This window comes from Dichomitus squalens, assembly GCF_000275845.1.
Source record: "Dichomitus squalens LYAD-421 SS1 unplaced genomic scaffold DICSQscaffold_15, whole genome shotgun sequence".
In the NCBI taxonomy this organism is placed as follows: Eukaryota; Fungi; Basidiomycota; class Agaricomycetes; order Polyporales; family Polyporaceae; genus Dichomitus; species Dichomitus squalens.
The window spans coordinates 421,184-448,950 of NW_006766897.1; the positions used below are offsets into that span (position 1 = coordinate 421,184).

At 58.1% G+C, this 27,767-nt stretch overlaps 7 protein-coding genes across 7 annotated transcripts; 4 read left to right on the forward strand and 3 right to left on the reverse strand.

The window, feature by feature from the left end:
* Positions 1-197: 197 nt before the first annotated feature.
* DICSQDRAFT_180864 (kinase-like protein) lies at positions 198-6,344 on the forward strand (the record flags this gene model as incomplete). The annotated part of the gene is made up of 15 exons (XM_007366015.1): positions 198-427; positions 481-658; positions 717-800; positions 856-1,097; positions 1,148-1,400; positions 1,456-1,697; positions 1,822-2,049; positions 2,120-2,741; positions 2,811-3,865; positions 3,934-4,084; positions 4,135-4,394; positions 4,444-4,799; positions 4,857-4,953; positions 5,013-5,787; positions 5,854-6,344. 8 exons carry the CDS (start codon positions 198-200, stop codon positions 2,160-2,162), a joined length of 1,500 nt encoding a protein of 499 aa, XP_007366077.1. The 3' UTR covers positions 2,163-2,741; positions 2,811-3,865; positions 3,934-4,084; positions 4,135-4,394; positions 4,444-4,799; positions 4,857-4,953; positions 5,013-5,787; positions 5,854-6,344.
* Positions 6,345-6,912: 568 nt separating this feature from the next.
* DICSQDRAFT_147330 (uncharacterized protein) lies at positions 6,913-7,836 on the reverse strand (the record flags this gene model as incomplete). The annotated part of the gene is made up of 2 exons (XM_007366016.1): positions 6,913-7,307; positions 7,821-7,836. The coding sequence occupies 2 exons, from the start codon at positions 7,834-7,836 to the stop codon at positions 6,913-6,915; spliced, it is 411 nt and encodes a 136-aa protein (XP_007366078.1).
* A 37-nt stretch (positions 7,837-7,873) lies between these two features.
* On the reverse strand, positions 7,874-13,583 carry DICSQDRAFT_86784 (uncharacterized protein). Its single transcript, XM_007366017.1, has 15 exons — positions 12,942-13,583; positions 12,818-12,881; positions 12,657-12,767; positions 12,424-12,596; positions 12,103-12,343; positions 11,955-12,044; positions 11,210-11,904; positions 11,016-11,144; positions 10,900-10,952; positions 8,830-10,836; positions 8,718-8,775; positions 8,376-8,650; positions 8,239-8,309; positions 8,070-8,166; positions 7,874-8,010 (listed from the first exon to the last, which is right to left on the reverse strand). The coding sequence occupies exons 1-10, from the start codon at positions 13,433-13,435 to the stop codon at positions 9,650-9,652; spliced, it is 3,237 nt and encodes a 1,078-aa protein (XP_007366079.1). The 5' UTR covers positions 13,436-13,583; the 3' UTR covers positions 7,874-8,010; positions 8,070-8,166; positions 8,239-8,309; positions 8,376-8,650; positions 8,718-8,775; positions 8,830-9,649.
* Positions 13,584-15,351: 1,768 nt separating this feature from the next.
* Positions 15,352-16,023, forward strand: DICSQDRAFT_61297 (uncharacterized protein; the record flags this gene model as incomplete). Its single annotated transcript, XM_007366018.1, has 2 exons — positions 15,352-15,615; positions 15,679-16,023. The coding sequence occupies 2 exons, from the start codon at positions 15,352-15,354 to the stop codon at positions 16,021-16,023; spliced, it is 609 nt and encodes a 202-aa protein (XP_007366080.1).
* Positions 16,024-16,714: 691 nt separating this feature from the next.
* On the reverse strand, positions 16,715-18,424 carry DICSQDRAFT_136805 (uncharacterized protein). Its single transcript, XM_007366019.1, has 3 exons — positions 17,293-18,424; positions 17,061-17,238; positions 16,715-16,995 (listed from the first exon to the last, which is right to left on the reverse strand). Exon 1 carries the CDS (start codon positions 18,069-18,071, stop codon positions 17,496-17,498), a length of 576 nt encoding a protein of 191 aa, XP_007366081.1. The 5' UTR covers positions 18,072-18,424; the 3' UTR covers positions 16,715-16,995; positions 17,061-17,238; positions 17,293-17,495.
* A 387-nt stretch (positions 18,425-18,811) lies between these two features.
* On the forward strand, positions 18,812-19,354 carry DICSQDRAFT_61334 (ribosomal protein L35; the record flags this gene model as incomplete). The annotated part of the gene is made up of 4 exons (XM_007366020.1): positions 18,812-18,849; positions 18,904-19,008; positions 19,066-19,216; positions 19,274-19,354. The coding sequence occupies 4 exons, from the start codon at positions 18,812-18,814 to the stop codon at positions 19,352-19,354; spliced, it is 375 nt and encodes a 124-aa protein (XP_007366082.1).
* Positions 19,355-19,938: 584 nt separating this feature from the next.
* On the forward strand, positions 19,939-27,644 carry DICSQDRAFT_136810 (Pkinase-domain-containing protein). The gene is made up of 14 exons (XM_007366021.1): positions 19,939-20,084; positions 20,441-20,642; positions 20,694-21,304; positions 21,382-22,290; positions 22,346-22,479; positions 22,541-23,533; positions 23,582-23,665; positions 23,717-23,966; positions 24,027-24,529; positions 24,588-26,521; positions 26,575-26,791; positions 26,855-26,975; positions 27,051-27,319; positions 27,387-27,644. Exons 1-6 carry the CDS (start codon positions 20,082-20,084, stop codon positions 22,800-22,802), a joined length of 2,121 nt encoding a protein of 706 aa, XP_007366083.1. The 5' UTR covers positions 19,939-20,081; the 3' UTR covers positions 22,803-23,533; positions 23,582-23,665; positions 23,717-23,966; positions 24,027-24,529; positions 24,588-26,521; positions 26,575-26,791; positions 26,855-26,975; positions 27,051-27,319; positions 27,387-27,644.
* Positions 27,645-27,767: the final 123 nt, after the last annotated feature.

Below are 27,767 nucleotides of genomic sequence, written 5' to 3' on the forward strand. Positions count from 1 at the left end.
TCGTTGGTGTTGCAATGCACTCTTCCTATCGATCATTATACCGACTGGAGCGCTGTCGCGGTGGGAATGGTCGTTGCCAACAGGCCTTCCGCATGTGGCGAAACCAAGAGGCGCGTCGCGATCAAGGGCACGTGACGGCCAATTAACGGAAGTGGTTTAAAGCTGGCTGGGACTAAATATCGGCTCAAGATCCTCCAATGGCTACCACTCCCTCCGCCCCGCCTATCCAGCCCTCCCAGTCGTCGTCGAGCGTGGCGAGCTCTCAATCGACGTCTTCTAAGAATGACAAGCCCGCGGACTACGTGTATTTCGAGCGGACGACTGCTGGCTTTTCTGACGATGCTATTCCCCGATCCAAGGCGGCACAACTCAAGCTCGAGCACTACTACAAGGTTGCGGTAGAGGCGGCAATCGAACGCAACCAAAGGTGCGCACCTCACTGCAGCACATCCCCAAGCAGGTGATTGACAGCGCGCAAAGGCGTGTAGAGCTCGAGAGGAAGCTCGCCGCTGATACGACCATGTCCGAGGAGCGGAAACAGCGCCAGTTGCAGCAGCTCGGCAAGCGCGAGTCTGCGTTCTTGCGACTACGCAGAACGAAGCTCGGGTTGGATGACTTCCGAACTGTGAAGGTCATCGGGAAGGGTGCTTTCGGAGAGGTGCGTTTCCTTGGGCTCGATCCGTGAATTAGCCCGCTCACGCAATGGCGTACGCTAGGTCCGTGTAGTGCAGAAGGTTGATACGGGAAAGATCTACGCTATGAAGACCCTCCGAAAGGACGAGATGTTGAAAAAGGACCAGGTATGGTCACATCGCCTATCAGTTTGCGCCATCAACCTCATCTGTTCGCCCCTAGCTTGCACATGTACGCGCGGAGCGCGATGTCCTGGCCGAGTCCAACTCACCATGGGTAGTGCAACTGTACTATTCCTTCCAAGACCCCTCCTACCTCTATCTGATCATGGAGTTCTTGCCTGGAGGCGATCTCATGACGATGCTGATCAAGTATGACACGTTCTCCGAAGACGTCACCCGTTTCTACATCGCGGAGTGTGTTCTTGCAATCGAAGCTGTCCATCAGCTCGGCTTTATTCATCGGTATGTTGCCCGGGCACACTGTCGCCACGCGCCGCTGACATCGCTTCCAGAGACATTAAGCCAGACAACATCCTCATTGATAAGGACGGACATATCAAGTTGTCTGACTTCGGTCTGTCTACCGGTTTCCACAAGCAGCACGATTCCAGCTACTACCAGCGTCTGCTTGACTCTGCGAATGGTGTTACGTCTCCCACTACGGCCGCGCAAGCGGCGCGGAACAGCGTGATGGTTAACGCAATACACCTTACGATGTCTAGTAAGGACCAGATAGCGACATGGAAGGCTAATCGTCGGAAACTGGTACGGCATCCATCTCGTACCTTCGCAGCTCGGAGCGCTGACATGGCGGCGCCAGGCTTACTCAACAGTCGGTACGCCCGACTACATTGCCCCAGAAATCTTCATGCAGAAGGGTTATGGCAACGAATGCGATTGGTGGTCCCTCGGAGCGATCATGTTCGAGTGCTTGGTCGGCTACCCGCCGTTCTGCTCAGAATCCACACACGAGACATACCACAAAATCCTGCAATGGCAACATTACCTCCAGTTCCCAGATGACGTACATCTCAGCCGTGAAGCCGAGGACCTGATCAGGAGGTCGGTGCTTTTCCCACCTTCCGTTCTTCATGCTCCCTTGCGACGCGATCGACTGACTTCCATTCGCCCCTGCTTGACGCGTGTACCCCGTGTCGTGTTTCTTTACACTTACCTCCGGTCGCAGGTTGATCACATCTCCCGACCGCCGTCTGACCGTCGATCAGATCAAGCACCATCCCTTCTTTTACGGCGTCGACTGGGTCGCCATTCGCAACATCGAAGCGCCGTTCATTCCACGTCTGCGTTCCATCACCGACACGTCCTACTTCCCAACGGACGAGCTGGAACAGGTGCCAGATGAGCCTGTCGGCGCGGACACGACAGGCGCGAACAAGGACCTGGCGTTTCTTGGGTGCGTTCCGGTGACATCTTGCATGTCACGCTTCTCTGACATCCGACCGGGGCTCGTGTATGCGCTACAGATACACGTTCAAGCGATTTACGATCTCGTCCAACGCGTTCTGACAACGCACATACTGTGGTGTTGCGCGGTTACGCTCCTCCGCTTCTTCACCGTCCTCACCTGTCGCTTGTCATCTCGCACGGAGTTTTTGTTCCTCTTTGTCGGAGCTGTAGTATAGTCCATACAATCACGACGCAGCAGTAGCGAGTCGCGTCTTTTCTGCACATGACATTCCAAACGACACACATAATACTTTCATTGACGACTCGCCATGTTCACGACATTCGCTTTTATTCTGATTTCCGGCTAGCACTGCGAAGTTGCATCGAAACTGCGGGTCTAAGGTGGCATGTCCCGTATGCTGTGGTGTTCTACGTGCGTGCATGACGGATTTAGAATATGAATAGTGCGACGCTAGATAATGGATAGCACGATGTGATGATACAGTGTATATCGCAGGCAACAGAGAACAGGATAGGTCCTAACACGCAACTACCCCCGGTAATACAATAGAGCAGTCCTTGCGAGTTGCACAGTCAGCCAACCTAGGAATTGTACAGCTTCGGGCAATAAAATAGAAGTAGGCGACTTCGAGCACAAAAGGCTCAACGCTGAATGGGTACCATGAGGTGCGGCCTCATCTGGGAAGGCCGCGGGAGACGTCAGAACGATGAATGCACATCTCGGAAAGGAGAGCCTTCTGAACGCACCATCTCGACGAACAACGGCAACAGCTTCGGTATGTGTTCCAGATCCGGCGGCTTCGGCGCATCTGCTTCCTTCTTGGGCTTCTTGGGTGGCTTCGCTTTGGGCGGAGACGGCCTTCTGTCCGCGACCTTCTCTGGCAGCCGAGAAGTCGACGGGCGGCCCGCAGCCGGGGCAAACTCGCGGGGGAGGGGCGGGAGTGGAGGGAGTTCTTTAGCGCCAGGATGTGGCGGGAGGTCTTTGAACCTGGACGCAGCCGAAGGAGGACGACTCGGCGCGGACAGTGTGCGCGAACGCTCACGTTGGAGAGGCGGCGGACGCGAACGGTCCGGCACGTCTTCCGAGTGTCGCACGGCGGAAGGGAATCTCTGCTGAGGCGGCCGCTGGGAGACCGGAGTGTGGCCCACGGTGCGCGAGCGTGAAGGCGTCTGCGTCGGTGGAGAATGGCGACTTCTCTGGGGAGGGTGGGGAGCAGTACTTCGCGGTTTCTTCTCACGTTCCGTGTCGTCCCCTTCGTCGCTCGTGTCCGTCTCGTCCTCGCTGGATTCATCGGAGTCCGAGTTAGACGTGCCAGAGCCAGACGTCGATTCCTCCTCGCTGGAGTCATCCTCCTCGTCCGTCTCCTGCGCAGCGAGGTCTGCCGCATCTCCATCCACAAGGTCCCCGAAGCTGAGGTCATGGACGACACCGTTGACGAGCTGCGCTGCGGCCTCGTCCTCCGCGTCAGCGTCGTTCATGCCTTGTGTGCGACCGAATCGACGTCGCAACTTCGCCTCGTAGGCAACCTTCAGTTTGTAGTGATAGAGCGCAACCTCGTCAACCTCACGAAGGATGCTCTCGCGGTCGGTGCCAGTGTGCGGCAGGAGGAACTCCAGTGAGAGCTTCTCCCCGAGGCCTTCGCGCATCAGAGTGAGGAAGAGCTCGATCCAGCGCATGAGGTTCGTGAATAGCCCTTCGCCCTTGGAGTGCACCTTGTGGACGAAGCTATAGAATGACTGTTCATGCCGTTGAATCAAATCTATGAATATCTGCACTGTGCGCGCGGGATCCGTCTGGCTCACTGTCATGCACAATAGTTTAGGATGTCAACTAGAGTAGCTAGAACGTGCACGGAGGAGAGTAACGTACATTCCTCGGTTTGCTCCACCGTCCGGATCAGGTCATTGATGAAGTTCTGAAGGTCACCCAACGAGTCGGCGATGCTAGCGGCCCGGTACACTTGCGCGAGTGGTGCGTAGAAGATCGTGATAATGTCCTTGAGCAAGTCCGACGTAGTTCCCTGCGAGTGGCTGAGTATCCATCCGACCAATCGTTTCCGAGGCAACTCACTTCGAAGATAAGCTCTATCAGCTGTTCCCTATCCCTAAGGCGCGCATACAGCTTAGCCAGAACGCTCAGGTCCTCGAAAAGCCACCCCTCCTCGTCCTGCGGGCCCTCGTCGTCGTCAGAATCCGCCAGAGATTCTTGGTACCTGACGTATTCCTTGTGCGCACGGTGTGCATACATGACGCGCTGGAATTGAGCACGCGAGAGCGGCGGCTGCTCGCCGGAGCGAAGCACGACAGCAAGCACATGTATGTTCTCGGCGGCTGAATCGTCATGAGCACGGGGGTTTGCGGGACGTACGTGTGTACTTACCGGCATCGGCCTTGTACACTGCCTGGATCTCTCGTGGAGCGTACACATACAACCGGACCTTCTCGCACATCACGGGATCATCGACCTTCTCCTTGACAGCCTCGATATCCTCGTTGATTGCACGGACTTCTTCCATGAGCGAGCCGGTGAACATGCGTTGGAGCAGGCTGCGGCCGCCGAACGGGGTCGCCAGGAAGAGGTCGAGGACGCCGCGGATCATGCCCATGGGGTTGCTGATCTTGAGTGCCGCTTTCAGCATGAAGTACGGCATGAGGCCGTGTATCCGCTTCATGCTGGCGAACGTCTCCGATGCGTTATCCGCGGCCACAAAATGATGGAATACTGTCGATGCCAGCCTGCGATACCCAAGGAGTGAGTGACGAGCAAGGGGCGATCACGTCAGTTCGACGTACGATATTCGCGCCCACTCCATGACGGCCTGGTAGCTTGGCGGGAGGTTCCGAACGTCTGGCGTATCCTTGATCGTGGCGAATATATGCGTGAGTCCGTCTGAGGCAACACAACAAGTGAGCTCGCGCATGCATGTCGGCGGTGACGCCTGTGCGTACCCTTCCCGAGTAGCTCGCCCTTCACACTGCGCACTGTCTCTCGGAGACCATCGACCCTCGCCGTAATTTCCTTTGCGAACCGCATTCTACCGTCCTCACGCATGCGGTCCGCTTCCTCGCGCCGCCGAGCATCGGCCATCTCCTCCTCAGTCAGTCTCGTCGGGCCGCTGAGCAGGAACGACCTCAACACTGGGGAAGACGCGAAGGTCGATGTCGATAGTAGTGTGTGCAGGTACGACCGCAGCGTCAAGCGGTTCTTCTCTCTAGATAGACGGGCAGCTTGTTGGGATACGCCACCGCCACCGTAGCCGGTGTAGGTACTCGAGCCGAAACCACCTGGCATGCCATTGCTGAGGGATATCGGACTAGTCGGCGAGCCGCGATTGAATGAATCGCCACTGGAATTACGATCGGCATCGTACAGGTGATCTACTCCATTTGGCCGACCGGGTATGGGCGGCATTCGACCCGCTTGAGACGCGGTAGGGCTGACGATCGGAACGCCAGGACCATGACGAGGATTGTACGACGTCGAGTAGGATGAGGACGATGCAGACGGTGGTGGGGAAGGGAAAGAGGTGTCAAAGTAGGACGCAGAAGACGGCGCGGTTGAGATTGTGACGTTCACGAAACTGCGATCCTTTGGGGGAGGCTGTGGTATGACTTCCTCGGGATGGGCTTTGCGGAGCTCGTCGGCAAGTGTCTTGAAATCACCATACCGTCGTGACACAAAGACATCTGGCCGGCCCCTTCTGCGAGTGCGGATAATGAACTCCTATGGATCACGAGACCATTGCAATTGTGAGATATCTGCGATCTGCAGTGTGAGGACTACACGCACCTCATGTACTTTACTGCGCATCCGTCTCTTCTCTGTAACGGATCGAACGCATACCACATTGACATCAAAGCTGTCCTTCAACTTCTTCTCCTTCGCAGCGCGCCTCTTCGCCAATACTTCTAGCCGATTCAGATCAGCTTGGGTCAAACGAACGACCTCCTCCGGCTCAACGAGCTTGGTCGCACTGGTGATGAGCATGGAGAGGTTACGCTCCAATTTGTTAAGCAGTTTGCGGCGAGCAGCTTCTTCCGATTCCTCCGGGTTATCATCAAGGACAGAAGTGGGGGATAGATTTCGGGAGAGCAAGGAGGCTAGGAATGGCTGGACCTTGTCTGGGAAGAAGTCCTTAGGTGCTGAAGTCAGGAAAGGGAAGGAGAGGACATATTTCCGGAAGACAAATCGCAAGAAGGGGAGATCTAGGTGCGGCGCATCTTTCGGAGGGGGCGTGAACGGATGGCCAAGGAAGGAGAAGGTAGAGACATCATTCGTGGGTGCAGTTACGAGGGCATCGAGTTCGCGCTGAAACTCAAGACGAATTAGCTCCTTCTTGAGATAGTGAGCGCGGATCGGGGTCAGCTCGTGCGTGTTCTGTGCTGAATTGGACGACGCGGCACCTGTTGAGGCGGCAGGTTGAGGGATAGGCGGAGGTTGATCGTGAACAGGAGATGCAGGTAATGGCGAAGCAAGCGGAGTCGCGAAATGAACGTCATCGGAACCTGATGATTGTGGGTGGTCAGAGCGAGTCGGTGAAGGTGGTGGGTCGGGAACAGGGCGGGAAGGACGGGTAGGCGAGAGGGGACCTGGTGCGTCCATCGTAGCGGACGTTGAGCAAGGAGTGGCAGAGAGAGCTGTGGGCAGGCCGCGCAGCGCGGCCGGAGAGGGTCGCTCGGGGCGGCAGAGGCGGCCAAGGCGAGGAATGCGCTGATTGCGTCACTGGACTGACTGCCACACAGCCACGTGAAATGTCCGATCTGTGCCTTGTCCCAACACCAGCGTACATATATGTAGCTGCACACAGCATACATCCAATACAGCAAGCATCTCTGTCTCAGTCCGCGACTATGGTGCATATATGGCCTGGCCCCGGTATGTCTTGCCGTTCGCGTCCAACAGGCCCTTCAGCCGCGTCGCTATCGCCTTGACTCCCTCCCGACACTCGTCCATCTCCCTCCACGAACCTGCCACGCTCCAGCACTCCGAGCACGCCTTGCTCGCCGCATTCACCGTCTCGACTTCCAACTCTTGACGCGCGTGCAGCGCGACCATGACATCCACAAGTCTGTTGAAACCCCCTCGCCACGACTGGACGCCCTCCTCCGCATTCATTGTGACGTCGGTGACCAGATACGACGATGCCAGACCGAGGCAACGCCGCAGAACCATCTGGTCTATGCGCCCGGAGGTACGGGTCATCCGGGCAAGGACGTCGACCGCAAAGCTCCTGTAGTTCGTTGCTGGTGAGAAGTCCGGGGCTGGCTCCTATTCGGTTGCACCCGGCCCAGGTCTCGGTCAATCATTCCAGCGTAATCGCCGTCAGATAGGCACGCACCTGCGCGGATGTAGCGGACATGAGCACTAGTATTGTATGTACAGGTCGCGTGTGTAGTTTGCACGGTTCCGGTGGGCGGCAGATGGATGGGGAGATGAAGTGCGAGTGCGGCCGAGACGAGGTGGACCGATTGCCCCGCGGGTATTCCCCTGGAGTGGCTGGCCAGTAATAGGAGTTTACAGTCGGTGACCTTGGGTTGTCTGAACAGGCTGCTACTGCATGTCATACCACACGCCATTCGTCCTTCCAGTCATCACCGCATGATAGTCAGGTTTGGAAAGTGCAGAGTAGCATGTGCAAGCCCGCGAATGTGCTCGACCCCGCGTCTGCCACTTTCGACTGGAGCGCATCAACTGTCGGAGTCGACGCTGCAGAAGAATCAGTCCTCCCCGCCCACGTGGCTACCGAGTTAACGTACCTGGGCGCCTCCCCATTGCCAGTTAGGATCGTTTCTCAGTGCATCGTCCTACAGCTTCACTGTCGGTCGCTCTTCCTCACCATGGCGGCCCTCAACGTCGCAAAATTTCTGACGCCTCAGATGCCCGTTGTCACGCCGGACTATGATGGGCTAGAGTACAAGTGGAAATTCCTCACCTTCCGACCAGCCTGTATGTCCTGTGTGGAGCTGGGTGCATCGTCGGGCAGCATCTCACTCCGATTTGTGCAGACTTCAAAAACGAGCTGTATTTCCTCGGGGCATTCCTCTTTTACCTGCTATTCTACTACGTTGGCAAGACGGCCAATAAGGGCCGTGCGAACAAGTGGTGCGTACAAGTGTCTCGAAATCACTTGCTACGTGGACGCGAAGAGAATCAGCGTTGACTCCGTCATATCAGGTTTGAGACTCACTTACCACTCTACAAGACACAGTTCTCCCGGCCTGCTAATGCGGAGGGTCTCGTCGCAGGTTTGCTTTATGTCTTCGTCACCGCTTCACTACTGGATGCTCATCCGTCCCGCCGTTGACGTGCAGATGGGAACAGCGACTTCTTCGCGTTTTCTACAGGTCGACGCGCCCTGACTTCGTTGCACACCACGTTCACGCTCCGTCCGCGTCACGACCTCCTCCAGATAATCTACCAGTTCGGCCGCGGGATCGTCGAGCTAGACTACAACGTCTACGACAAGGTCGAGCTCGAGTTCACTTTCCGCGAGCCTGTGGGCAAGGAGGGAGTGGTGCCGGAGGCTGTATGGGCGATAGTCGCGAAGGACGAGATGAAGCAGCTCAGGAACGACCGCTGGGATCTGGTGCGTGCCTTCAGCCCCTCCTAGACAGCGCGAAGCACGTAGCACCTGTTGACGCCGGTCTGGACAGACGTTCACCAAGACCACCGAGCACAGCGCGCTCCCCCCGTCTCTGGTCGTCATGTCTGGTACGTCCCCACGCGCGATTACGCGGTACGCGCAGCCCTCACCCCCGCCCGCAGAGTTCGCCGACATCACCACCAACCTGCTGAAGCCCTACGGCCAGTTCCAGCTCGCGCAGGTGCTTTCCAACCCCGCGACGCTGCCCTACTTCCGGTCCCTCTCGCTTACCGACCAGCCGCGCGCCCGTCCGCCCGTCCCCCTCGACCCCTCCGAGCGTTCGAAGCGCCTCATCCTCTCCCTGGCCGTGCCCCCGAACGCCGACGCCGCCGCGACGCTCCCGCTAGTGACCGCGGCCTTCCAGCTCGTCGACATCATCGCCGGGGAGGGCAAGCTCCCCGGGGTGCGCGGCGGGCTGAACGCGGCGCTGCGCCCCGAGACGCGCACGAAGCTGCGCAAGGCGCGCGAGGAGGTCGAGAAGGAGATCCGCGACGAGGCGCAGCGCGAGAAGAAGGAGGAGGCGGAGGAGGAGAAGGCCGCGGCGCGGAAGCGGGCGCGGGACGAGCGCGTGTCGAAGCTGAGCGCGGCGGAGCAGCAGAAGGTGCTCGACCGCGAGAAGAAGCGGCTGCTGCGCAAATCGCAGGGCAAGCTCAAGGCGCGGTAGTGCTCGCCACCACGCGTGCCTATGCGCTGTGGGATTGGTGCGCTCGAAGCGTACTTCTGCTGATCTTGGTTGCGCTGGGCCCACCTTGCCTCGCTGCCACCAACGCCGCTACAGACTATCACCCGCTCTATATCTAGTGTAGTGCAACTTCATAGGTAGGATAACTTAAATGCGCGTACATGTACAGGATCCATTGAGATAACTAGGTGGCCGTCGATAGCGTAAATCAGCTGAGACAGAACATTACCCGAATAGCAAGCATGGACCAGAGAAACCCGTTAGAGAGGAGAGGTCGGCGTCCGTTGTACCAAGGCAGGTTGTGCAAGCGCACTACTTTCCCCGCTCTCCTGCTTAATACCGTTCCCGTTCTCCTGCGACTGGCTCTGCTCGCCGCCCTGCTCCTGACCGTTCTCCTTCGTCCCGCTTTGCACAACCGGTGGCTCCTGCGTCCGGCTGAGACCCAGCCGTCCGCCCCAATAGTTGAAGAACCGGAGTAGCCAAGTCGGCTTCAGGCTCGGGTGCTCGACCGCATCCCCCTCCTCTTCCGATTCCATGTCCATACCGGGTAGGACAGGGAACTCCTCTTCCTCCTCCGCCTCGTTCTCTGTCCTCCCCAGGCGATCCACCAGCCGCTGCTCCCCGTCGAGCCTCCACTGCACGCGATTGAATGGCCCATGCGCCCCACGAACTCCCTGGGGTAGCCTCCGCCCCGTCCCGAACACCTTCTCCCGGAGAGCGAGGACGCGCTGGCGGGGCTGGACCGCCATGTGCCAAAGGTCCTCGACGAGGAACTGCGCGCTCTCATACGCGAGCGCGTTCGTCTCCTGCGTGAGGGCCTCCGCCTCGGTGCGGAGCGCCTCCAGCCGCTGCAGCTCCCCGGCGCGAGCGTCGAGCTCCGCGAGCTTGCCGCGCGCGCCCTCGTGGTCTGCGTGCAGTTTGGCGTTCTGCGCCGCGAGCTTGGACGCAAGGGCCTGGAGGCACGCGACGACGTTGGCGAGGTGCGCCTCGCGGCGGCGCATGACCAGCAGCTGGCCGCAGAGCTCGACGTCGATCCGCATGCGCTCAACTGGGAGGATGCGGGTGTCGGCGAGGTCGAGAGCGTCGTCGAAGCTCCGTCTGCGATACGGTCCAGCGGCTAGGACTCGTCGTCGGCGTAACTCCTTCTCCATGTCGTCGAGATCATCCATATCTGCGTTGTTGTCCTCACCAGGAGACGAGTCCGCCCTGCCAAGCGGGCTTGCACCGACATGGTGGCGGACTTTGGCGCTGCTGCTACTATGATCATGGAGTAGACCGCGAGCGGTGCGAGCGTCTGACCAACTGACGATGCGCGATTGTGACTTGATGGGTGGTCGTCTGTGGTTGAACTCCGAGACCCGTCGATCGTACTCCGATACATCGCTAGCAGAACGCTCAGCGCTGGGAAGTGAGCCGACACCCAGCATGAGTGGGTTGGGGACATCAGCTGTCGATAAGTTTTGTAAGAGCGCCGTCGAAGGCAAGAGGGAGATGAGATATATAAACGTACAGGTGGGGGACTGCTGACCGCTACTCAAGAATTCTTCTTCATCTGCAGGGTCTCTGGAACAACGATGTGAAATTGAATACAAACCCCATGGACAGGGTGCCGTAAACACAACAAACCTTGAAACGACGACAGAGGGGACCAAGGACGATTGACCGGACTTCTCGGACAGCCCTCGAGGACCATCCGTCAGGAAGGCCTTGCCAAGCGTGCCAAAGTCGACGCTCAACTTCTTCCCTTTACCCAAGCTACTCAGAATTCCACATGAGCACCCGGACGACTGACCTTCGGGACCACTTAATCACACACTCACCCTGCCCAGCTCTCAATCTTCCTCTGCATCCTGCCGCCCCACGGTCTGTCCCACTCATCGCCAGACCTAGCCTCTCTATGACTGTCTCTGTCCCTCTCGTCTTTGTCCCTGCCGTCTTTGCTCAGGACATCCTTCTCGCCGTCCCTCTCCCTCTCTTTCTCCTCCCGCTCGCGTTCCCCATCACTCCACACCGCCTCCTTCTCGCGACGCTTCTTCTCCGCGTGCCCGGCACGGCCTGTCCAGAGGTACCGCAGGCTCTGCGGCGCGTCTTTCGAGGTCGTCGCGCAACGTGCCAATGCGGCCAGGTCTGTCGTCACGCTGAGCGTCGTCACCGTCGTCGGCCCCCCGCTCTCGGTCCCATGGGTGCGCAGGTCCGTCGCGAGGTCGTCCAGCTTGTTCTTGAGCACGCGGTGCACCTTGTACGACTCGCTCTGGCGCGATTTCTCGTAGTGGGCCTCTATCGTCTCGATGAGACTTTGCGTGAGGAACACCACGCTCGGCGGACTAGCGCTCGGCCCTAGCAATGGCGGAACAGGCGATCCGGAGTTTGAGCTCCCGATCGAACTCGAAGCGATGGTGGGGGTGGTGGGGAGAACGAGGTGAGAATGCGATGATGATTGCTGACTCTTGTGGTAAAATGCGGTCAACGCTTTGACAAACGCGATCGGGTCTAGGAAGGGATCCTTGGGAACCACCTGCGAGATACGGGTGAGATACTGAGACAGAAATGTGGGCGGGGACGTACCACCCCTAGAGCGAAGAGCTTGCTACGAATGCTGACGATGAGACTGAACAACGCTGCTATGACAGTAGGTTCCGCAACCCGCTCCGTCGGCTGTTGACCGATCCGAAGTCGTCAGCTCCGAGGCCATCAGCAAAGTAGTTCACACTACCTCAATATTTAGATATTGTTCTCCGATCTCGGTGACCCAACGCTGTATCCCCTCACATGTCACATCGCATAACAGGCCGTTACGCTCCTCAGGGTCAAGGTCGAACATCCCGAAGATAGCTAGCGATGCCTGGATGAGCTTCACCAGTTCCAAAACCGTCGCGCTGAATAGTTCGCGAGAGCGGGCAGGAGCTTTGTCGGCAACATGGTACATTGCGACGAAGCGGTCCTTGGTGGCATCGCTACAGTCACCGTCAGCACACTTCTCCGGTGTAGTGTGGTACGAGCCAAATGCCAGGTCCATGCGCCCTGTGGGACGCACCTCGGCTCTTCCAAAGTGAGGGCACTACGGCCGCCGCAGCCCATGCGAAGCAAATTCACATTTGAATACAATTGTTCTCGGACATCCAGGAAGTTGCCCGACGGTATGTGCACAATTATGAAGTCAGAACGGAAGTTCGCCAGAGACGTGACCATCAGAACGCCCTTCTCTGTCTTTCGCCGTATATATACATTGAGTGACGGACACTGACATGAAGAAATGCTGTCTCGCACCTCCTTAGGCCTCGCGCCCTCTCTACGAAGACTCCGAATCGCATCATCCCATGCAGCCTGCGCCTCGGTGGATGACAGGCACGGTTGTGGACTCAGAGCTGTGACCGTGATCTGCGAAACGTTATGACCTCCGCGCCAGGGGGATCGGCGGAATGCGCTACCTTATGTTTCGGATCCCCGGTGAATACCGTCAGCACAAGCACGGGCCGTTTACGTGCGACAACCCTTGGCGAAAAGACATCACCATGCCGCTACAAGCTTGGAATGCTGCCCTGAGAAGCGTACCACTTCTCCACTGCATATATCTGGAATCCTTCCAGCTCGAGCTGCTCTTCCACGACCTCGAACTTCTCTCCGCCTGGGAGCCACTCCGAGGCGCCGACCACAGTGCGCTCTTGCGGCTCGTTGACGACGCTAACGGGAAGTGATCCAGCTCGACCCCGCCCAAGTTTGGATGGCGATGGCTTGGAGTTAGGGACTCGGGGCGAGGTAGGCCTCACGGCGCGTACCGTAGGCATGAGAAGCCGCCTTGAGGTACTCACGACATTTACAGACGAGACGTGCGGTGTATGATATGGTGTGGAGGGCACAGAGAGTGAGTTGTTTGCGCTGGAAGCAAACGTGTGCGCACGGGGTGCCGGGGGACGCGACGTAGGAGACGGCGGTGTCGAAGAAGACGGCATTGTGGGCGACTTTGACCTTGGTGCAGGAGGTGACCCGGGTGCCTGCGGGAGGAGCGAAAGTCCGGAAGCCCTGGCTTTGGACGACAGGGAGGACATGGCGCGGTACGGTGGTCGCTCAGAGTCAAAGACGCAAGTGGTCGTTCCCTAGATGGCATACGACAACATTCACAAGAAGCTCCTGGCCGAAGGCACGATTGCGCGAAAGTCACCGCACGCCGTCGGGAGACGGGAGATGAGAAGAGGTGAGGACGGACTTTACGGAAGGAGTCCTGACTGCAGTCTATATCGAATTTCCCACGCGCAATAGGGCTATATTCCCAAGTCGACGGACTACAGGATCGACTTCGCGCCTGTCTGCGCTCCGTACACCCGCATGCCCTTCGCGGGGCCCCGTCCCCTCTCTCGTTGTCTTCCGGAGGTGCTTGCTCGCGAAAAGTCGCTGAAATACTCCCGGTCCTTCGGCATCCCACCCCACTCTCTTCGACCTCCGCACGTCTGCCGCGCGCACTTTGACGCTCTCCTCATAACACAATGGCAAAGATCAAGAAGAGCAAGCCAAAGGAAGCCGGTCAGACAGCCAAGGCCCAGCCTGTAGCTGCGGTAGTGACGGCACCTCCCGCGGCCTTGCATCCATTGGGCCACGCTGCTGCCGCTTCCAACGCGCACGAGGGCAATGGACACGGTTCGTGGGCTGCCGTCGTGTAGCACCTCGTTGTAGCAGCTCATATTTCACCTCTTCATATCCTCTCGCTTCGCGGCCCCCATGCTTCCCCACGGCCTACTTCACCCCTCGGCACCGTGACATGGATCGCGCCCCTCACAACCATATCCCTTTTCCTACAGGCGGCGACTGGCATGGACAAGAGCAGGCTTCAATCGAGGAGGTCGAGGACGAGCACGGTGGCGGTTGGGGTGCCGAAGGAGCAGCTGCGTCGGCCGCGATTTTCGACGCACCTGACGATGGCACCTGGGGTGCACCCGTCGCTCCTGGAGGTTGGGGAGATCCTGGCGACGGGTGGGGGCAGCCACCAGCAGCCCATGCGAGTCCAATCCAAGGGGAATATCCGACAGTGCCAAGAGGACGTTCAAGACAAGGCGGTGAGCGACCGACCAACGCGCAGCCCCCACCGCCATCAGGCGCGCGAGCGCCCGCTCCCAACACTACCATGCATCCTTCAGCCACCGCGCACCAAATGCCTCCCTCAGGTTGGGGCGCGCCCCCCGACATGTGGGCGACAGAGCCTCCGCAACCCTCTTGGGCGCAGCCTCCTGCACCGAGTCCTCCAGGACAGAAACCCGCATGGGCGAGCTGGGCCACCGAGGCTAAACTGGTTCCTCCCTCTGCGGCTCCCGCACCTCCAGCGTCATACCACTATTCGCCTCAGTCTGCCGCCACACCCGGAGGGACCAGGCAGGCCTTGTCCGAGCAGCAGCGCTCCCAAATCCTGAGCTCGCTCTTGGAAGTGCCGCAACAGCAGGGCTACTCCCAGCAATCCCAACATCAACCGAGTTCGAGGCAACGGCCGTCCGCGCATCCTGGCCAATCACAGGCTTACTTACAGGCGCAGCTTCTTGCCGAACAGCAGAGCATCTTGCACAGTATACAGGATTCTCATGGCCACTCGAATGGACAAGCTCATCGCGGCCAAGCGCAGCCAAGCCGTCCACCCGTGCAGTACGCGGACAGCTGGGGGAACTGGGGCAGAGACGCATGGAATGGAGACCGGGCATCCACGATTCCTGAGGAGGACGAGTACGACAACAACAACAACAACGACGGCTGGGGCGACACCGAGGATGAGGAAGAAGGTTGGGGGGCTGGCCAGGGGTACGGCCACAACCAGCGCGTACGTTTCTCCTCCAATGTTTCCTATGCTGGGACCCCCTCCGTCGCCTCTCGAACGCCGTCACACGGCCCTGCACCCGCTCCCGGAGCATCTCCACCTCGAGGGCGAACGGCCTCGAGTCCTCAGATGTGGATGCCTGACACGATATCTTCACGGACGATGAAAATGGCTACTGGGACGCTCTCTCCGACACCTCCGGCTGCAAAAACCACAGTCTTCGAACTGATACCACCCCGGAATGGTTTCGGCGAGAATACGTTCGTCTCCTCTCATGGAGAAGCTTTGAAACCGGCAGAGCGCGCGTTCTACAATCGAGAAAGACCTACCAAGGAGAGAATCCGGTGGGGTTTCAATCCAGACAAAGATCCGCGCGTCGGGTCGCTACTACGTTGGGTCGCTGCCATGTCAAACGGTCTCGCTGAAATTGGCGTGAGTTATTTTGACACACTCCTTTTTCCTGGCAACGCTAATCAGGTATCTGCTCGTATTCAGCTCCAAAGGTTCCTTGACACGAGAGAAAGAGGTGCGCTGTTTGCGAATGCAGACTACCGCGTTTCTGTTTCCCCTGGCGCACCCCCACAACCCGCTTTTGACTGGGTCACGCTCTCCGAGCTGCAGGACACGCTCGATTCGACTCTGCAGTCTTCCGTCACATTGTACGATCCGGCGTTCCAGGTGATCGTCTTCGTATTTCTCCTCTCGCCGTCGGGGAACAGCATGGCTGTCTGGCGGAGAAAACTCAACGTTCCCGATGCTATACGCGATGCGAACCAGGACGAGATCCTCGCCGTGAAAGCAGGGCTCAAGACGACGTACCCGGTGTATGTTGACGAGTAAGTGACCCTGCCTTGATCGGCTGCCGGGATGCGAGGACTGATGAGACAGGGCTAGGCTACCGGTGGCCCCTGAGGGGGAGACACCGCCTGCAAAGAAAAAGAAAGTCCGTTTCGCATTCATCCGACGAATATTCGGAGGTGGGAAGAAGGCCGCCGCCACATGACCGCCCCTCGTCTCCGGAAGGACACTACGCCACGCCTATTCGTTCATATACTCCTCTAGGTACTTGTCCTGCTGCTCCGTTCTCGCGCTGTGCTGTTCTCTCTCTCTCGCTGTATTGCCGCCACCCATACTTGCTGGATCTGTTGTTGTCGACTTGGTTCATGACGTCTGATGTTATCGTTCGACTTCTGATAATGCCGCATCACTTTGTGTATTACTAGCGATTCCCCCTCCTCTACTTACGATGTACATGACTTACGGTAGAGTAGAAGTCACGTGGAAACAATTCCATTAACTCTAGCACCCTCGCAGCTCCTTCAGGACCATCCTCATATTCTCCGCCGTGCTCGTCCCAGTCGCAGCAGTCCCGTACGTCCTCGTGCGCAGACACTACGTGACCCTGCTCAAGGAAGTCGCCGCCCTCCAAACCGCGAACGCGAGCCTCGCGCGCGAAGTCCGGAAGGCCGTCGCTGACCTGTCGAAGGAACGATCCGACCTGTCTCGGGGGGTCCTCAGGACGCTCGACGGGCACACGCGCCGCTTCGACACGAGCGCGGAGGCCCTCGCCGAGCAGGCGGCGGCGCTGCTGGCGGTCAGGGTGTCGCTGGAGGAGGCCAACACACACCTAGGCGACCTACACGGGAAGGTGAACGACTTCGGGCGGAACGTGGCGGTTGAGACGAAGAACGTCCGCGGCCAGCTTTTCAAGACGCAACGCGCTGTGGAACTGCAGGAGGCGGAGGCGCAGCGATGGCGGAACGAGACCAGCAACAACATTGCCAGGCTGTTGGCGGAGAATGAGAGGCGGAGGTGCGTGCGGCCTCTTCATTCCTCACGACTGTCAGCCTGCCAAGTGTTCACTGATCTGGACTCAGGACAATCTACTCCGAAGCAGTCAAAGAGACTGGCAGGTCGCTCGCCGATGTCGCGAGGTTCATGCAGGAGGTGGAAATGCGCGAGGGCTGGACGCCGCTTCCAGATGATGGCCGAGGCATTGACAGAATACGGAATGCAGCGAAACATTTGGACGAAGTCGGACAGCACTTGCCTACGGTATGCTACCTTCATATAGCCAATGCACATCAAAACCCTGATCACTGCGTACAGGAGGATGGTCAGTCTGAGCCAGAGAGTACATCGCCCTACGCCTGGCAAGGACTACTTCGGAGGGCGCAATCAAGGTCGTGATATCCGTGGGTGACATGGTACGGTGTACCCCGACTCGGCCTAAATTCCAACGGATATAGTCGTACACAGTCCGTACTCGTATGCTGTCTACACGTTACTTTTGCTTCCGTCTCGTATCTTCGTTAAGGGTATATCAGCTCCCAAGACTGGTAGCCACTGGAGAACGCATGCACAGTACCATAACGCTTTTTCTGATTGGGAACGAGGAACTCCTCCATGAGATCCATGTCTACGCGCCCCCAGCCCGCGAAGTCGCCTTTCCGCATCTCCTTGCATCGTCGCGAGAACGACGCTAGGTGGTACGATAGCACTGCCGACCATTCATACTGCGCCGCGATCTTGACCAAGTGGCTGCTGTATCGGAAGAAGTAGTAGGGAAGCATCGGAGACTGGCCGCCCGAGAGCTCGTGCACGGAGAGGACGGAGAAGTATGCATTTAGGGGGACCAGGAGGGAGTCAAGCGTTGGGTATGTCTCGGTGGCGGCGGGGGCGGAGTGGAGGGAAATCGTGCTCTCATCCATATTAACTTCAATGAGGTGCCATGTGGACTCGAGGATGCGGCGCGAGTCGAGCTTGTAGAGCTCCGCGCCGGAGAACTCGTGGCCGACGATCGACGCGATCACGTCCTGGTCCACATGTGGAAAGAGCGACGCGATGGACTGAAGATCTTGGCCCGGAGAGTATATTTTGGCAGCCATAAGCACCTATTGCGCGACCGTAATCACGGATGTCAAATGGCGAATTAGGCATTGGCTCGGAGGCGGCATACCGCACAACTCCAGGGTGATGGTGATGACGATTATGGGGTATCAGAGCGTCGAGCAGAGGGTGGTTGCAGAGAGGCGCGATGGGGCGACGACGACATGCAAAACAGCGGACAAAGGCGGCGAGAGTCAAGCAGCAGCAATGGTACGGAGCTTAGTCCAGGCGACCACAGCCCCCTGCCCCACAAAGGCCGCCAAGGGGAGAAAGCCTCTCATGCATGCAGACGCCAAGTTCCCAGCGCGAGCTCGATATAGCGGCCATTCAGCGAGTCAGTCAGCGCAGCGACAGCACTCAGGGAGAGAGTTGTGGCAAACAGGCGTTTCACATCACCCCGGGGAACCAGCACGTCGCCACGCGCGACGACGCCGAGGATCCCCATATCAGGCAAGTAGCAGGCCGGCGTGGGAAGAGTGGCTGCAGGAACTACACAGTACCTGACAGATTGTCCCACGCTCTGTGTTCCTCGTCCCAAGCTCGGCGCGTCCATCCCCTACGACACCCCTCAAGGTGAATATCTCATTCTATCCTTCTGGCTGGCGATGCTGGGCTCGTTTGGAGGCCGTTATCATGCCGGAACGTGATCCTACGAGCCCGGTCGAACTCAGTGGAGACCACGACTTGGAAGGACATTCGTTCTGACGCCTGCTTGATCTACAGACTCTCAAACGACAAAATGCCCGGCAAGGTCAAGGCGTACGAGCTCCAGTCCAAGTGCGTTTGGTGTTGCGTGGTCCCCATATCCTTTCTGAACATCTGACTGTCTAGGTCCAAGAACGACTTGGCCAAGCAGCTGATCGAGCTCAAGACTGAGCTCGGTCAGCTCCGGGTACAGAAGATTGCTGGTGGCTCTGCCGCGAAGCTCACCAAGATGTACGTCGCTTTTCTCTGTCTTCACCCGTCTTCGTGTGAACTAGCGCTCTCCTCCAGCAACACCGTCCGCAAGTCGATTGCGCGTGTGTTGACCGTCACGAACCAAAAGCAGAGGCAGAACCTCCGCGAGTTCTACAAGAACAAGAAGTACCTCCCGCTTGACCTCCGCCCGAAGAAGACTCGCGCAATTCGGAGACGCTTGACGAAGGTCCGTCATCCTCACACCCATCTCATACTTCACGTTGCTGACACTCCGACACTATAGCATGAGGCGTCGTTGAAGACGCTCAAGCAGCGTAAGAAGGAGATTCACTTCCCTATCCGGAAGTACGCCGTGAAGGCATGAGGGGGATTACTTCCGGGGAGTCGTGGTCTATGTTGCTCTGAGTCTGTTCATTCCATTGTATGCTATACGCTACCACACCACAACCAATATGCCATGCTCACTCATGCGCATCATGCGTAGCCAGGATTAGCAGCGTGCGAAGCCTGATCTGAAGCGTATCGACTTGCATAGGATCGAGTATCACAGAGAGTTAATAAGCATCGGCATTGAGCGTTTGGCTGTCTGAGAACATGGAGATTGTGTGCCCGGCAATTGACTTGTACGGCGGCGTCGGGGACAGGGAAGCCGGGCCGGGAGAGGACAAGGCGGAGTGGGGCCTTGCTTGGGTGAACTGCCGCCGACGCCAGATATCACGTCACCCGCCTATGTCGCCCGCCCTCGGCCATTTTGGCTCTTTCCTCTCCTCTGCCCTCCTGCCCTCGCCGCCCTTGTCGTCGCCACCGCAGACTACTGCGACCATTGACTTGTGCCCCAGCGAGCTCAGTGCCTGTCATCCTTCACAAGGCGATCCATCAGTAATTTACTCCTCTAGGCAACGATAAATCCACGGCAATCGCCTATTAACTTCTCGCCTTGTGTCCCGTCGCGACCGCCCGCCTCGTGTATTCGTGCTCTCTTCCTGCGCCTTCCATCTTTGCACCCGACACCCTCCGTTTAGGACAAGCTTGACCTCTTGTTATCACGATATTTATCCACGTTTCCCGGACTTTAACGATAGTGACGAATCATGGTGAGTGATTCTGCTGCCACGCTATGATATTGTCGTCATTCTTCGGGGCCAATCATCATGGCAAGTCATGGGGAGATGGCGCACATTCTGCCGTTCTCAGTTCAGTGCCGCATGGCATCCTGGACCACCCTCCCGGACACGTGCACGCTAGAAGGGTCCCCACTGTGCGACGCCAATTCTGACGTCCCCCGTCCTTCCCATCTTACGTCTCTCTTCCCTTGCCGTGCGCGTCCGCATCTCGCACACGCCCGCAGAGTGCTGCCGCCCCCATCTGCGACATGCCTCCCGGCTCTCGTCTCCTGAAAAAATCTAGTGCCTCGTCGAGCGGTTTTTCTGACCATGGTCACGGATTACAGCCCAAGCAATTGACCAAGTCCCCGCCACCATCGCCTGGTGCCGAGCGCAAGGTTCGCTCGCCAGAACTCTGGCCATATATACCCAGCAGCAACCCTGCAAGCCAATACTCTCTACTAGAGAAGCTGGGGACGGGCAGCTTCGGTACGGTTTACAAGGCGATCCATAACGACTCTAAGCAGATAGTCGCCATCAAGCAGATCGGTGCGTATGTGCCCTCTGCTTGTGAAGGACGCCGTTAAGTTGTTTGTGCAGACCTCGAAGACTCGGATGACGACATTACCGAGATACAGCAAGAGATTGCGAGCCTCGCGCAGTGCGACTCCGAGTATGTGACAAGATACTACGGATCCTTTGTCGTCGCATACAAGCTGTGGATTGTGATGGAGTATCTCGCCGGCGGCTCGTGTCTCGACCTCCTGAAGGCAGGCGTATTCTCCGAAGCCCACATCGCCGTCATCATGCGTGAGCTCCTGCTCGGCCTCGACTATCTCCACAGCGAGGGCACCATACACCGCGACATTAAGGCGGCGAACGTCCTACTTTCGGCGTCTGGGAAGGTCAAACTCGCAGATTTCGGTGTGGCTGCGCAGCTCACCAGCACTTTGCGACACACGTTCGTCGGCACGCCCTTTTGGATGGCCCCGGAGGTGATTCGGCAAGCGGGGTATGATGCGAAGGCGGACATCTGGAGTCTTGGTATCACTGCGATAGAAATGGCAAAGGGTGAGCCGCCCCTGGCAGAATACCACCCCATGAGGGTGCTCTTCTTGATCCCGAAGGCGAAGCCACCCGTTCTCGAGGGTGCGTTCTCCCTGGCATTTAAGGACTTCGTGGCTCAGTGCCTGACGAAGGACCCACACTCAGTACGTCGCTGATCGTCGGACCGCCTCCGAGAGTAATAAGCATTGCTGACATTCGGATCGTTTGATGTTCGCTTCAGCGACCTACGACGAAGGAGCTCTTGCAACATCGCTTTATCAAGAACGCTCGCAAGACGTCATATCTCACTGAGCTCATCGAGCGGTATCAGGACTACCGTACGCGTTCCCCAGGCAGAGCCCCTCAGTACTATCAGGCGACTGTCAGGAATAGCGGAGCATGGGACGGCACGCTGCGCAGCGACTGGGACTTCAACACGATCCGGACGTCATCCGCGATGGGGTCACTTCGCAGCATGGCTAAGGACATTATGCCCCCTGGCATGGAGCCTGACGACGACTACGACGAGGTGCCCGAGGAGGACGAGGAGACGTACGAGGGGGACACCATCGACACCACGGCCGCAACGACTAAGGGGAGTGACGTGCCCCTACAACCTACCGCCCTCGGCGGCATTGGCATGAACGCGGATGCCGGCCACTCGACAATCGTCATCCGCTCATTCTCCAAGTCCGATGAGAAGGTCCCGTCGCTCATGACAGACTCCGGGTCGGACGAGACCTCCACGGGCAGCCCGCCACTCGCAACACCATCGCAGAGCGTCGAGAGCGTCGAAGCGCAGATCGCGGACGCCGTCGAGCCGCCGCCTGCGTATACCGGCTCCGTCCGGTCGTCGCGGCGGGCGTCGTACGCTGCGCGAAACAACGTAATGACTGGAACCATCATCGGGGAGGCGGATATCGGGACTGGGGTGGATACGATCCGGCCTGTGAAGAAAGTGGATACAGTACGGTCGCTGAGGTTATCGGAGGAGTATGTCGGAAGCATCAGGAGCAGGGAGGGGAGCACGTCGTCGAACCCACCTTCCTCGCCTTCGAGCACGAAGGGCTCGCACAAGCGCGGTGCTACAGAGGCCCAGGCGGCTGGCAAGTCGCTGGTGGACGATGTCTTGTTGCCGTTGTTGCAAAAGGTCTGTCCGTTCTGGTTGCCGTACTTGTTGCAGGCTATTGATCGATGCGCTGCAGACGACAAGAGACGATATGGATGCGAGGGAGATCGAGTCGTTGAGTATGATCTCGCGCGGATTCGAGGAGCTACGGGATGTTAATCCCGAGCTCGCCTATAACCTGATCCTCGACATCTTGGCGGGCATCAACGAGTACGTACATTCTGTCCACAGTCGAAGCTGAAGTTGACCTGATGCCGACAATTCTTCCCAGCAACCCTGCTGTTCGCAGCCATATTCAGACGCAGCGCTCGCTGTTCCCACATAAGCGCATCATACGCAGAAGCGAGATGACAGCGAAGGGTCTCATCGTTACGGAGGAGGAAGAGATATCTGGGCTGCCCTCGACGTCGTCCCCGATCCAGTCTCCGACGCAGCCAGATCCTGGATCACCAGTCCGGAAGTCCCCAATTTCCGAACTATTATACCTGCGCTGGCTCGAAGGACTCAAGCTTAAATGGCCGAGCGTATTCTGATGCGTCCACCTCGTCCTACGTCCCTTCGCCAACGTCCTGGCACGCCCGACGGGGAGACACACCTTGAGTGTCCCACCTGCGCGAACCCAACAGGGCGTTAAGCGCCAATGCTCCACGCATCGCTCGGTCCGCGCAACCGTCTTGTTCTCATCTTCGGACCTTCACGCCGTCATTCGTGATCTCTCAGCGGTCGACATATTCCTTTCGCCCCGGCTAGGGCTTACTTACGCTCTCTCGTTCATGGCTGGGACAATTCGGATACTAATAGTGATGGTCGTGTCATGCATACATTCCCCTCCCAATATCCCACCTTCCCCTATGGCTCACGCCCCATTTTTCATTCTTCATTGCGTTCGACAGGCGTGCATCACCAACTGCCCCCTTCCTCGGTACATATTTCCAGCGTCGCATTTACTTTATCGCCTCTGCATTCTGTCTCCGGCTAGTATCACTTACTGACCTTCACGGCCTCCTGCTTGCTTCATTCAACTCCGTCTTTACCTTCCGCACCGCGCACAGCGCCTTCCCCGTTCACCCCACGTGCCGCATTAATGATCTCATGACGTAACGAGTGTCTCGAGTGTTTGCGATTGTACGTTGTCCGCATGGTCGCATTGGTGCGTCTGTACATACCGTGTTCCGCAGGTTGCGTATACACGAAGTCGGCTTGTCTTATATCAACCCGACTGTGTGCTGCTAGACCTTTCTGGGGCTGAACTCCGATACGGCCTCTACGAAAATGAGATAATGGGCGAGCTGACTGGAATGTATCCACTCGCCTGTGAACGTTGCAGCACTGCCTGTTGGAGCAACTGACAGACAATGTGACGCGACCATTTGTCTTGATGACTGTTCATACACATCTATTGCAATCAGATTACAAGATGCTCAGGGCAGATCCCTGTTACTCGCACCTAGGAACAGGCGCAACCCGCCAGAGGAAACATTGTGAAGTTGATACTGTGCGAGCGCTTGCGAAATCGAGTGGAAGTGACTTAAGACGCACGGACTTCGTGGCTTCGGGCAGCGATGACAGATGCACGACCGGCGTGCCTGGACCGGGATGTGTCCTGAAGAACGAATGCGAGTACGAGCGTCATGCATGCAATTACCTGCCCTGCCGCCGATGTCCGAGGAAGATGCAAATACATCGCAGGATGGGAACTACGACCAGTACTGTTCAGCGCACACAATCAAGGCACGAAGTTACGACCAATGACTCACCTGCTGAATACCGAGTCGTTGCTGGATCTTTCTCTGGCTGCCCGGTCAAGCCCGGGAACGCAAAGCCTCGGACCCACATGCCATCTTCGCGGTGGCATTGAGGAGTCACTGCCATCGAGATGAACAGAGCGAGAGGCGAGTGTTATGGCATCGATGTCGGTGCTGGCAGATCGGCCTCCGGCAGCGCGTGTCATGTTTGCGTCTATTGAATGGGCGGGACGAGGCGTTGACTAAAAGCTGACAGGCAGCGTTGGATGACTCGCTCAGTCTTGCCTAAGCCTGCGTATTGTGCCACACGAAGCATGGGGGAGGAACCGAAAGATGGCACTGGAGGAAGGCTCTTTGCCACCGGGTGGAAGGTAAGGCAAGACAGACAACGGCATATGCCCAATTATCCATGGAATCATTCAGGGCTAAGGGATGGGTATGTGAAGTCGCCACATGTGTTGTGCCCTTGAGTTTCCCAACATGCTGCTCTCATCCAGCGTCACCGGCGTCCGTGGCTGCAGCTAGGAAGGTCAATGGAAGGGCCGGGCGGGATCGAGGTCACTCGGCACACACCTGCGAGTTCTTCTTTCGCCGGAAGTCCGCAAAGACGCGCTTGTACAATCTGCTCTGACTTGTCGAGAGGCGCGAAGTGAGTTTTGGGGCCATCCAAAACGATGCCATCTACGTGGTTTGGACCACCTTCAGGATAACGGCCCGGTCAGAATGGAATGTCAGCGTCATGGCATACCACACTAAGTACTTCTGCGACTGACGACTGTGGCAGGGCGTCGGGCGAGCAGTGGCGTGTCCGTGGACTGCTTCGAGTTCACCATCGACCCCTGTCCTGGAGCTGTCCAGCCTGCAGAGGCATTGCGTTTGGCAAATGCCTACACTACATAGCTCTCGTCTACACCTCGAAGGGATGCCGAACGATATTGCTCGGCCTGACATGCAAGTCACGAATCAGGTTTGTCGGATGTAGAAGCACTCGAGACTCACCCAGATTGAACTCCGAATCCCAGTTGCGACGCAACAGGGACGCCGCAGAGAAACCGCTCTCGCTGCGTAGAAAGCGCGTTTCTTTCGCTCCGATACGAGTGGAAGTTCAAGGTTCCATCCGATCTTCGAGAGCACGCTCGGCTCGGCCTACCAGCACGGCAGCGCACATTGTATGTGTTTTCCGTCTAGACGATGACGCGCGGCTCGCCAACGACACCCGACGCAGTGGTCGGCATGTTGGTCCATGTATGCGCCCATTCCGGTGCCTGTTTGGCTTCCAGATCTCTCGATCGTTGAAGGGACGTCGGTCTGCCTTGTTCACACGCTTCGCAGAACCTTCACGAGCCCGCGGCTGCATTCTCTTCCCATGTCTCCTGAATAGTCTGAAGCATAGCCAGCTATATATGTGGCTGACGACGTCCATTCACGCGACGCCACCTTGCCAAGACGATAGGTCGCTTCCTTCCCGCACGCAACGCCTCGGACCGACTGCAGGAGTGGAAGGAACGGACGCAGGGCAACGCTTCTGCGTTTGCTACCTGTCTTATTTTGATAGAGCCAAATCCAAAGGGGGGGAACCTCACAGTGCGTACGATACGACGATCCGGCCGACCCCAACCGAACAAAGGAATGACGAGTGGTAAGCACGAAAGTGACAGCCCGATTTGCCATTACCGAGTCCCTAGATTATGTGAGGTCCGTGATGGGTCGTAAGTACGTGAGTGTCCAAGGAATATACACGAAGGGTCCTGGTGCTAGGGGAGGGACGGCCCAGGTCGTCGACGGGTAGGGTTCATCAAACATCCTACCTCGATAAATGATCAGGGGGAGTAGTCCCAGGTGGCGGGTATTACAAAGTCTAGTCTGTATGGAAGCCGCGATGGATAGTCAATCATGGTTGCACTGTCCTCGCACGGAGCCTAAACCAAGCTGCAGAAAAGCGCAGAGATAACATCGGACCATGCTAGCCCTCCTACAGGAACTCAGAGCACGAGCGCAGCGCCAGCGACACTGAGCAATGTCACGATGCCAGCCAACATGGGTGATGCGAACCGCGCCCCAGCGCCGTTGTGAGAGGCGTCACCGCTCCCCGTGGCCTGTGCTGACTTGGAGGTGCCGGTCGTGCTCGCCGCGTTGTTGCCAGCGGCACCGCTGCTGCTGCTCTTCGTTGTAGTCGCGTTGGAGGGCGCGGCGCTCGCGGACGAGGGCGTTGTTGACGCTGGTGCGGACGCAGGGACGCCGACGGTTCCGAGGACCACAGCGCCGTTGTCGTCCGGAGAGTTCTGGTAGACACCGGTGTTATTGATCTCAGCGATACTCTGGAACTTCCAGCCGTTCTGCGCGATCAGCGGGAACGCCTGGATAAAGCGCCGACGGTTTCGTTGCTGAGCTCGTGCTCGAGGATGATAAGGCCGGGCGACTTGGGGCCCGTGATCCACTTCTGGAGATTCGCATTGACAGCATCGCGCGTGGCTCCACCAGGCGAGCCGATGCTCCAGTCCTCGGTGCTATACGAGGTCAGGTCAGATCGAATGAAACGCCCAGCCCGCAAGCGACGTACTCCTGGTTCCAGATGACCGTGGTGAGACCGAAGACCTCCTTAGCGATGGCCCGGACACGGTTATCAGCATCACCGTACGGAGGACGCCAGAACTTGGGCAAACGGCCACCCGTAGAGTTGTGAATGAGCTCCATCGTCCAGCCGAGCTCGCCGACGACCGAAAGATCGCTGAGCGTGGTCATGTAGGGATGGGTCCACGTGTGAACAGCAATGTCACCTGGTGAGCAGAAGGCAGCGGATGAGCATCATCACGCGAGCGGAACGCAGCCGCTGTACTCACTCTGGAGAGTGTTCCAAGCATACAGGAACTCGTTAGGGTACCAGAGGATGTTGGTCCCGATGTAGAAGTGTGTAGTCTTCAGGTTGTTCTCGTGGAGGAGCTCATAGAGCGCCTGAGATGTCTGCAGATAACGGGGCGTTCAGTATGACAGGTTCGACCGAGAGCGTCCCGAGAGACGCGGAGGCCCGAGACATACGTCGAGAGGGCCATCGTCGAAACTCGACCCGAAGACACCGTCGGGAGCGTCCCAAATATCGCCCGGGCTGCGACACTTGTATGTCGCCGAGCAGACAACATTCCCGTTCGGGTCGAGGTTACCGTAGGTGGGGTTGCCGCCGTTGGATTGGGTCGCGACAGGGACGTTGGTCGGAATCTTGCCTGCGCTCTTGGCGCTGTTGTAGGCATCGACCCACGCTTGCGGGAGGGCGTTGGGGTCCACTTTGAGGGGGAAACCAGCGGACCATTCTGTAGAGCGAGGAGGCAGAAAGGGGTAAGACAACAGTTTGTGGGGTTAAGATTCCGAACTGCGTACCTGGGGAGCCGACGGCGGCATAGGTGATACCGTCAGTAGCGCCGCGTTTGAAAAGGGCGTGGGCGGGGTGATCATCGTCGTGGTACCAGCGGCCAGGAAGGGCCTTGTCAAGAGCATGGTCGTGATCATGCGAGTCGTGAGTGACGGCAGCAGCGGCGGAGAGGGCGGCGGCGAGGAGTAGTAATGAATGAATGACGGAAGGAGGCATAGCGGCAGACTGGACAGAAAGGAGAAAAGACGACGGGGAGGGACGGGCGCATGGTTGGCTGAGTTATATACCGGCCGCGATCGAGCGGAACAGGTGCGATGAGTGGCAGAGGCTTGCACCTGCCGTCGAGACCGAGACGCTGGGCCAAGGACGCTAGCGGCTAGCCTGATCAC

Bases quoted from the DNA above. Each gene is read 5' to 3' on its own strand.
- DICSQDRAFT_136805 (XM_007366019.1), bottom strand. From the start codon at position 18,071: ATGGCTGCCAAAATATACTCTCCGGGCCAAGATCTTCAGTCCATCGCG.
- DICSQDRAFT_136810 (XM_007366021.1), top strand. The intron at 22,291-22,345 runs GTCTGTCCGTTC...GATGCGCTGCAG, and splicing joins TGTTGCCGTTGTTGCAAAAG to ACGACAAGAGACGATATGGA. The intron at 22,480-22,540 runs GTACGTACATTC...AATTCTTCCCAG, and splicing joins ATCTTGGCGGGCATCAACGA to CAACCCTGCTGTTCGCAGCC.
- DICSQDRAFT_86784 (XM_007366017.1), bottom strand. From the start codon at position 13,435: ATGTCCTCCCTGTCGTCCAAAGCCAGGGCTTCCGGACTTTCGCTCCTC. The intron at 12,882-12,941 runs GTACGCTTCTCA...CTTTTCGCCAAG, and splicing joins ATATATGCAGTGGAGAAGTG to GGTTGTCGCACGTAAACGGC. The intron at 11,145-11,209 runs GTGAGTGTGTGA...AATTCTGAGTAG, and splicing joins AAGATTGAGAGCTGGGCAGG to CTTGGGTAAAGGGAAGAAGT.